The following is a 10,106-nucleotide window of genomic DNA, read 5'->3' on the forward strand; positions in this document are numbered from 1 at the left end:
GGTTTTTAGTTATTTAACTTGCATTTTATTCGGTGATTATGCCAGCTCTGATTATTACAAATTAATTCAGCTGGCTATTGAACACTTTCAAATTAATTTAAACATCACATTTATTGGCATTAGGTCACATGAGAAAAATAAGAAAGTACAGTCGTTGTCGAAAAGTTTAGAGTCGCGATGGTTAATTTTCCGAGTATCGAACTTCACGTAGCTCAGAAGCGGAGGCATCGCGGACGGTTACTTTGTCAAAGTTGTAGCAGTAAATCGAGCAGTAAATCTGTGCATCATGGCATCGGTAAACCAGCTAAAATATTTATTGATTTATTGATAATTATTGATAAGCAGTAAAGTTGTAGATCTGTTAGCCATATGTGGGATTTGGTAGGAAGCCACAGAGAGCAACAGAGTCTGTAGAGATAACAGAGCAAGTAACAGAGAGAGAGAGACTAGAAGCGGCCGTCGAACAAAGAGAGAAGAGAACACAGCCTCAACGATCGACGCCATTTAATTCGCTGCCAAAGTCTCACTCGAAAATATTCATAAGTAAAGACTACTTATAATAAAAACTGGCGTTCTGGACTAAAGTATCACTACGGAAAACCCGGGGCCATATATTTATATGTATATCAAATCACCATCTCAGATCAAATAAATTTAATATCTGAGTAGTGTTTCTCAAAACTCAATATTTCCTAGTCGGCAGGATAAATATTAATATAACTTTCAGAAAATGCAGCTAAAAATATACGCAGTTTAAAATGATATAAGAACAGTTTTGACCCAATACGGGTGAATATTTTAGTTTTTTTGAGAATTTAATAGTTTTTGAGATCTTGAGATTTTAAGGAGCGCGTGGTTATTCTATTCATATATTGATAAACGTATATTTCTTTGCCAATTGAAATCGTTGCATTACTGTGTTGGAGACTCTGTAAGCTTCTCGCTCTACGGTAGCCCCCAAATCCCTTACAATTGGGCTGTTACCATGTGATGTAGTACATAACTCCCAAGAAGAAGAACTACCATGTATGGAACTGTACCCATTCGATATGCCTCGGGTATGGTTTAATTTATATTGAGATTATATCATAATATAGCTAGCTGGGGAAGTGATTAGGCAATTAAAAGAGTTCAAAGTATTTCAGAGATAAACAAAAATAAAGGACAAAATACACAAATTGAAATAAAGATACGAATTTTTGTCCATTGTTGCTGAGAGTGCAATAGATAAAGTATAGAAAGATTGGTATTTGTGAAAATAAGACACTATCTACAGAGAGATACAACAGACAATTGAGACAGGATAAGTTTTAAAAAATTAAGAATCGGTGCAGTCTGTCCAAATCTGACAAGAAAATATATTTTCTTATTTACTCAGTCGAGAATTGCGATGGTTAAGTACGACTAAGCTGCATCCTAGATGACTTCTTTTTGTCTAGCATCCCCTGCCACCCCAGGCCGGACCAAAGTTAAGTCTACACCATTTCTGAACTGTTGGCGAGAAGGAGAAGAGTCCGATTAAAAATGTATTTTGTTTGAAGAATTAATCAGCCGAATTTACTTACATTGTGCTTGGCTTTTCTGTGGCGTTGGCCTTCGCGAAGACATAAGGCCCCAGGCCTGCACGCCCACAGCAACTTCCACGAGCATAAGGAGTAGCATTGCTGAAGTTGCGACCTTCATTTCTGGTTGTCTGAGCTTTGAGTCTGGTTCGAGCTAGTCCATTAGCTAGGCTATTTATAAGCAGAAATTGTTGGATAATACATGGGTACTATAACCATTCGATATGCTTATGATATGGTACGTTAATGTCTCAGATTAGATACGATTATTAGTAATAGCGGAAGTGAATACGATCTACGAGTATTGAAGGACACATTTGACACCAGCTGCGGTGGTGTCATTTCCCATATCTGATGATTGGAGTTACCAAAAGTCATGTAATCTTCAAAGTCTGGTCTGAGAACAGATGAAACTAAGCCAGTGCTGAAGGGACGACTAAAATCCCGCAATTCGATGGCCATAATATGTCGTCATTGCTCAGTCACTGAAATTAGCATGATTTTGTGGTAATCATAACCCCTCAGGCTATGGAAATCAACGATGCATTGTTGCCGGTCGCTGGCACTGACTGCCAATAAGTTTTATCCAAGAAATCGTCGCTCCGGCAACTGGAGCTGAAAGAGTGAAAGGCGGAAAGCAGACGGAGACGGAGAAGAGAACTTGCAGCTTGTTCGTTTTCAGTCCTCCTGCCTGCCTGGACTGTCCTGAGTAGCCGCTGAAAAATGGAGGTCAAAGTTTGAGCGAGAGAATGCCGTTTTCTTACCAACGATCCTTGTGAGTAAAAAGTGGGTATAGTAGAAATATTTACAAATAGGCTGAGTTTCAACAAATTTGGAAAATAATCTCGGGACAAAAATATTGGTTTGTTTTTATTGATCATATGCACATGATCGGTTCCGGTAATTTAAATTGTGCTCCCGTTTTCATAAAACGCAAGATTTTTCTGTTTTCAAGACAGAAGAATTTTCCTCGCTGAAATGAAAAGTAAAAAGCTTTTAATATCACAAAACTAATCTTAATATCTAAAGGAAAAAACAAGATTACTTATTGAAGCATTAACATAAATTTGACAACAGGTCGATTTAGCTTGTGTATTCTCCATCAATAATTTGTTTTTTAACCCAACCTCAAAAACGATTGCGTTTTTGTGCTAACAGTTGACGCAGCCAGATTCGGCAATGCACTAAATTGTGCGCTTAACAGCACGAAGTGAAAAACATGAGAAAATGTAACAACAATTTGAATAAAGGAAATACGTAAAAAAAACTGAACGTAATAAACTGAACATTTCCGCTGTGCACCAAACCGAATTTTTTTTTGGTTTGCTTTTTTTTAAAATTTTTTTTTTCTTTGATTTCTTTTTGTTAATTTAAAAAATCTGAATTCTGAAAAGCTGATAAATTTAGCTATAAATGGGACCCAAGCACTTTGTAGCTTAAGCTTACCGTCTTGAAAATATTAAGCTTTTAAATTAAATTTTTTTGCGGATTATTTTGAAATTTTGACTTTGAAAACTCGGGAAAAGTTGAAATGAATTAGTTTCTTGTGTTATATTTTTTTTTACGGCAAAATGCGGCATTCAGTCAAACGGCTGCACCTGAACCATTAATCCATCGATTTTTACAACCGAAACTTGGAAAGACAACAAATTAAAGTACCTACATATACAACAAAAATACAACAACACAGTCTTCAAAGTAAAAATTTAGAAAAAATATACTGGAAAATAAGATTAATTTTAGATTTGAGAGATTAAGATTTTCCAACTAATATACAACGTACTCTTAGTATCTATTTTTTAAATATGATATCACAGACTGACAAAAAAAGTATCGTGCGCGGCTGACCAGAGTTTCCTATCCCTATGTATTTTGGGGCCCTGAACACGAATCCAAGGTCAAATTTTTTACATCACATCATGTTTTTTTTCTAACCAGAAAAAAACAAATTTTGAGATATACGTTTTATAGTGAGATCTAACAGGAGTGCGGATACCAAATTTGGTTACTCTAGCGTTAATAGTCTCTGAGATTTGTGGATGCCCCAGATTTTCGTTCTTTGCGGGGACGGAAGGGGGTGTGGCAAAATTGTGACATAAAACGGTCAAGGTCCGATATCACAGGAGTGTGGATACCAAATTTGGTTGCTCTAGCTCTTATGGGTTCTGAGATCCTTGAACTCATATTTTGCAATTGGCAAAACCGACCATGAAACCTGTGTGTTAGAGAGAGACAGAGCGAGAAAGAATGAAATTGTTTTCTTGATTCTGGCTACATTAATTATACGATCTGGTTCAGATTTTACACTCTAGAACATATAGTCATCCTCTACGATTCTGCGTTTTCAGTTTTCTCGTATCTTTGAATTTTTGGATGCCACAGATTTTCGCCTTTTGTGGGGGCAGAAGTTGGCGGGGCAAAGTTTTGAAATATACTTGTAGCAGATTCTTTTATTCTTCATAGAAGTCTGGATCCAAAACATCGTTGCTCTAGCTTTTATAGTCTTTGAGCACTAGGCGCTGAAGAGGACGGACAGACGGACGGACGGACAGACAGACAGGGCTCAATCGACTCGGCTATTCATGCTAATCAAGAATATATATACTTTATGGGGTCGGAAACGATTCCTTCTGGACTTTACACACATACACTTTTTCCACAAATCTAATATACCCCAATACTCATTTTGAGTATCGGGTAAAAAAATTCATCGGATTTGCGTGAAACTCGTTGCTCGGGGGTTTTTGGGGTCGCTGATTACGTGGGGGCTGGATTTTTCTTTCCCCGAATGAATTTCTTTAAAGCTATGTGCAGAGAAAATATTTATCCTGATCTGTAATAAAATATATTCTTGGTTCTTAGTTATTCATTTTTGATCAAATCAAAAAATCGAATCTTTATAGAAACGCGTTTGATTGATTAGGTAGCGGGTGAGCCGTCGCCTCCCACAATTAATCCGAATATTAATTATGCAGCATCCCATACCATAGCATATCGATTTTCCATAACTGATACATTTTACAGCCATTGTTCCTTCTTCCGCGGCGCCGGCTAATACTCACAAATTTGTGAGACAATCATTCGTCTTTCAATCAATCGTTTTTCATTTACCTTTACGGATTAGGTTTTCAAAACGTTTTGTTTTCGATATAACACCAAGTCCTTATTACTCTTCTTTTCTGCATATGATAGAAACCAAAATAAAACATGAAAGTGTCTTGTTCAAATGAAGAGCCCATGAATATTAACTCGAATTAAACTTCGTTTGTGTTATGTTATCATACTTTAATGCACTTTAAAGTCCTGGGGGGACAAACAAATTGGACAGAGATAAAAACGAAGCAACAAAAACCAAAAGCAAATCCTTTAAATGTCACATAAAATAATTAAAATACTTTCCAACAATGGCATTTCGTGCGGGACAAAAAACCAATTTCAAAGCCATCAAAATTAGGTCAATTGATTTTTACAGCACAAAATGACAAACAAATGGAAACAAATGTACACAAATTTAAAAGCAATTTTAAATGTGCATAGAAGTAAATGAATACCGATATTTTTTTCCAAATAAATATAAAATATTGCAAGTGTCGGCCGCAATCGTTCAACAGTTAGACAAAGTTTTCAAGAGCTCTATACGGGCGTTTTTTTTTCAGCCTCATTAAAACTGATAACTCTTTTATGGCTTTCGGACTGGACGTGGCATGCGTAAAAGTTTTTGGCCAAGCAGCCGACATATGGCCGAGCTTATAAGGAACGGAGGCGAGAGTAGGGGTAAGATAAGCCAATGGATTACCGACCAGCACATGCTCGGAAACCATTATACCTAATGACTAGGGCTAGACAGCCTTAATGGGTTGACTTAGTCGGGCACATGACAATCACTCATACGCTCTGATGACTTTTAATTTTTCGCCACTGCGTTTTTTGTGCATTCAGGAGCTTCCATAGCATAATCACAATTTAATCATTTGGGCAAACACAAGACTTTTGACATTCAATTGTATTACATTTTAGTTTGCATAATTTTCCTATGGTGTAGTAAACATTGAGAAATGATTTGTTTTTTCTCTCCTGTGCTGTAATCCATATACTACTATTGCTGGATTATTTATGAATTTACTAGCAGTGGCTATGCATTTTACTTTAATTATGCAAATTGAATTCCATTCATGCATAAATATACCGAGCCGAGCGACTCTTGCTCCGAGACTCTGACTTTGTGCTCTCCCCCAGCCACTCGCAATTTGCATTTGCATTTACTTTTGAATTTTTATTAGGAAATTAGCACTTATGTAAATGTTTTAGAATTTCCCTGCCTCCGAATACTCGAATCATATTTGATGTTTGCCAAAACGAGTCAGAGAGAGCAGAATAATAAAACAAAAAACAGAAAAAAGCAAAGCAACGTAATAATAAAGTTTTATTGCTGCAAGTCAGCAAGAAAATTTTGTGTAGTTTGAAATGCATCAAAGCATACCCCTATGAATATGCATTGGAAAATTTACTGAAACGGAATGAGGTTTCCACTTTTGAATATCAGATGTGCACTTCCCCAGAAAACGCTGCAGCATAATGTACGAGTAGTTGATGTCTTAATGGAATTTACTCACTCGTACACTTCCCAAAATCAGACCAGTTTTCCCTGACATGCAAAATATTTGGAGTTCAACCAACCCTCAACTTGGCCTCTTGTTTGACATTTTGCTTGGACTAATTTGACACTCATCAGTGTCAAGCTCTTAACTTGCTTTGCCACTAACAAGCATGCCTCCTCTACGATGAAGGTCAAAGAAAGAGGCACTCAGAGGCACAGAGAGCCAGAGGGGCAGGCAAAGATATGTGTGTGTGCTACTTGAAGCCCAATTGACATTTTTCGTCCTGCATGCCTAGGCCTGTCCACTCACCAGTATCCGAATGGTCAGTTCATCAGCCGTTCAGACAAGCCCAGACCTTGACTCGACTGCAATTTATCTTTTGTTGGGGAATAATGCTTTATTTTTGCCTCAGAATGTGTGTGTGCCATGCCCTGTAATGCCCATTGAGCCTTTGGAATTTATTTAAGCCGCTTTAACCAGAGGAATGTGTAATGCCACCCATTTACTGCATTGAATAATTTGCCAAAAATTCTCGTAATAAGCACAAGACAGCAACTACAATGCCGAGCAATCCAGGTCAAGTAAAATTATGAGATTATTCAACATAGCCACAGTGGGTATTCCGAATGGGATTTAACCGAATAAAGACTTAAGGATCTGTTGTTAGTTGAAATCGATTGTTTATTGCTCATAACATTTTAAGACTCTGCTTTGAATACTCTTTATCTAGGATGTATGTCTCCTCGACTATAAGTGTCAAGAGTTAGGTTAATCATAAACTTTCTTTAGAGCTGTCCCAACATCGATCGTATTCTTATTCCGTTCCGTTATTACGACTTAAATTTTATATGTAAAAACAACAAAACAATAAAAAAAAACGAGGGGAACGTTGTGAGTTGCTGCGGACACCGCAACTCTACATTTATACCCTATACTTAGTCAGTATGGCTCTCCTCCGGCAGACGCTGCTAATATTAATCGACACGACATAGAATGCGTGCGAGAGAGACAGAAAATCAGTCTGAGCGTGACGTCGGGCGCTGCGTAGCCACTGCAAATTGATTTCTTGCTTTTGGCTATACAAATTAGCCGATCTGATCCAGATTCAGCAACCGCATAGATATGGTCATTCTCTATGATTCTGCGTTTTTAGTTTTCTCGAATCTGCAATATTGAGGACGCAACAGATTTTCGTTTTTTGTGGGGGCGGAAGGGGGTGGGGCGAAATTTTGAGATATACGTTTTATAGTGAGATCTAACAGAAGTGCGGATACCAAATTTGGTTACTCTAGCCTTAATAGTCTCTGAGATTTGTGGATGCCCCAGACTTTCGTCCTTTGCGGGGGCGGAAGGGGGTGTGGCAAAATTGTGACATAAAACGGTCAAGGTCCGATATCACAGTAGTGTGGATACCAAATTTGGTTGCTCTGGCTCTTATAGGTTCTGAGATCCTTGAACTCATATTTTGCAATTGGCAAAACCGACCATGAAACCTGTGTGTTAGAGAGAGACAGAGCGAGAAAGAATGAAATTGTTTTCTTGATTCTGGCTACATTAATTATACGATCTGGTTCAGATTTTACACTCTAGAACATATAGTCATCCTCTACGATTCTGCGTTTTCAGTTTTCTCGTATCTTTGAATTTTTGGATGCCACAGATTTTCGCTTTTTGTGGGGGCAGAAGTGGGCGGGGCAAAGTTTTGAAATATACTTGTAGCAGTGACATATCACAGAAGTCCGGATATAAAACGTCGTTGCTCTAGCTCTTATAGTCTTTGAGCACTAGGCGCTGATAGGGACGGACAGACGGACGGACGGACGGACGGAAAGACGGACAGACAGACAGGGCTCAATCGAATATATATACTTTATGGGGTCGGAAACGATTCCTTCTGGACGTTACACACATCCATTTTCACCACAAATCTAATATACCTCAATACTCATTTTGAGTATCGGGTAACAAAAACAAACAATATGAAGTCTGCAGCTATATATACATATATATATACTAACGGTTCACCTGTCTAACTAAAATTGTAATTCCTTCAGCCATTGTATAAAATGGAAAGATTGCTCGAGTTTGGTTTCTGTTGATGGCATAGTTTTGTTGATGTCCTTTTGCTGCTATCCAATTTGGACAGAGCTTTATGTATAATTATTTTAATTGCTATTCACTTGCAAAAAAGTCAATTTAAATGCATTCACGGCGCATTCTATAGCGTGCCGTGCAAAAAACTTGTTAATTAAAGTTGAGTAATTTTCTGCTCTGCATTTGGCGCTATTTTCAGCTTGTTTATTTGCTGGCCTTACAGGTGAAAATTCCGCTCGCATTTCGCTATCGATTTTATCAGAAACCATTGACCAAATTAACATTGTGTGTCTCTGAGAGAGTTGTTGTCGCACTCGTATTTTTTGTTTTGCTAGAAATTTAATGCATTCTGGGCTCTGATTCAGTGGCATAATCAGAGCGTACGCCCTCTTGATTAATGATGCAGATTAAATTACTCGCTTAGCACTCGGTTTCGTGTTCATTTTTGTTTGGCTTTGTGCAAGCTTGGTTATTCAGTATGTATTTTGTTTATCGCTTTTTATATTAGCTTAATTGCCCTTAGGTTAGGCGCTCTACTGAGTAAACAGAATTTGCATGAATTAACAACGAATTGGGCATGAATTTCGTTTGAATTATGGTAAATACATTAAATTCGAGCCTCTGAACTGAGGCATTTGCCAAATCAATGAGTTCAAATATGAGAAATTGGCTTTTAATTACCAACGGCAATGGCTGAAAATTATTTCAATATTATAATATCGACAGACGATGATTTGTTGTCTATTATCAACTATAATTCAAAGCAATATATCATACAAAATCATTAAGATGAGCGATTTATTTTTACAAAAAAATCCTACAGATCTACTTAAATTAAAATAAAAAGTGCTAAGATCAAACTGAGGAATTATTTATTAAAGGCATTGTTATCTTGAATATTTATTGATCAAATTAAGTAAAAAAAATGAGGGGGAACGTTGTGAGTTGCTGCGGAGACCGCAACTCTACATTTTTACCCTATACTTAGTCAGTATGGCTCTCCTCCATCAGACGGCGCTAACATTGCACGACACGACATAGAATGCGTGCGAGAGAGACAGAAAATCAGTCTGAGCGTGACGTCCGGCGCTGCGTAGACACTGAAAATAGATTTGTTCTTTTTGGCTATAAAATCGATCCGATCTGATCCAGATTCGGCAATCTGATAGATATGGTCATTATCTATGATTCTGCGTTTTTAGTTTTCTCGAATGTGCAATATTGTGGATGCAACAGATTTTCGTCTTTTGTGGGGGCGGAAGGGGGTGGGGCGAAATTTTGAGATATACGTTTTATAGTGAGATCTAACAGAAGTGAGGATACCAAATTTGGTTACTCTAGCCTTAATAGTCTCTGAGATTTGTGGATGCCTCAGATTTTCGTCCTTTGCGGGGGCGGAAGGGGGTGTGGCGAAATTGTGACACAAAACGGTCAATTGGCAAAACCGACCATGAAACCTGTGTGTTAGAGAGAGACAGAGCGAGAAAGAATGAAATTGTTTTCTTGATTCTGGCGGACAGGCGGATAGGTGGACGGACGGACAGACGGACAGACAGGGCTTAATCGACTCGGCTATTGATGCTATTGGGTCGAAAACGATTCCTTCTGGACGTTACACACATCCACTTTTACCACAAATTTAATATACTCCAATACTCATTTTGAGTATCGGGTATAATAATAAAACTTATACAGCTACGAATGTGCTCTGATAAAAAGTCGTCCCATCAAAGAAACCACGTTTTTTTACAATATTTTTTTTACATAATAAATGGTTAGCAAAGTTTGTAAATAACTTCCATAAATAGGATTTGTGCAGGCGCTCAAAATAGTCGTTTGTGTTACAGACTGA

The 10,106-nt window shown here is 37.7% G+C and overlaps 2 protein-coding genes across 3 annotated transcripts in view; one reads left to right on the plus strand and one right to left on the minus strand.

Annotated features, from left to right (window-relative positions):
• Window positions 1-289: 289 nt before the first annotated feature.
• LOC108161689 (accessory gland-specific peptide 70A) lies at window positions 290-1,723 on the minus strand. 2 transcript variants are annotated; one of them, XR_004472660.1, is made up of 3 exons: window positions 1,566-1,723; window positions 985-1,491; window positions 290-304 (listed from the first exon to the last, which is right to left on the minus strand). XR_004472660.1 is itself a non-coding variant. In XM_017296002.2 (2 exons), exons 1-2 carry the CDS (start codon window positions 1,681-1,683, stop codon window positions 1,436-1,438), a joined length of 174 nt encoding a protein of 57 aa, XP_017151491.1. In that variant the 5' UTR covers window positions 1,684-1,718; the 3' UTR covers window positions 1,030-1,435. The 2 variants fall into 2 exon arrangements, 1 of the variants encoding a protein (XP_017151491.1); XM_017296002.2 differs by lacking the exon at window positions 290-304 and having other exon boundaries at window positions 1,030-1,491; window positions 1,566-1,718.
• A 169-nt stretch (window positions 1,724-1,892) lies between these two features.
• Window positions 1,893-10,106, plus strand: part of LOC108161672 (voltage-dependent calcium channel subunit alpha-2/delta-3) — a 34,174-nt gene continuing 25,960 nt past the window's right edge. The window contains exon 1 of the mRNA XM_017295977.2: window positions 1,893-2,337. Within this exon, the coding sequence (XP_017151466.1) occupies window positions 2,312-2,337 (26 nt within the window). The 5' untranslated portion in view covers window positions 1,893-2,311. The remainder of the gene's footprint in view (window positions 2,338-10,106) is intronic.

This window comes from Drosophila miranda, chromosome 4 (genome assembly GCF_003369915.1).
Source record: "Drosophila miranda strain MSH22 chromosome 4, D.miranda_PacBio2.1, whole genome shotgun sequence".
Classification (NCBI taxonomy): domain Eukaryota; kingdom Metazoa; phylum Arthropoda; class Insecta; order Diptera; family Drosophilidae; genus Drosophila; species Drosophila miranda.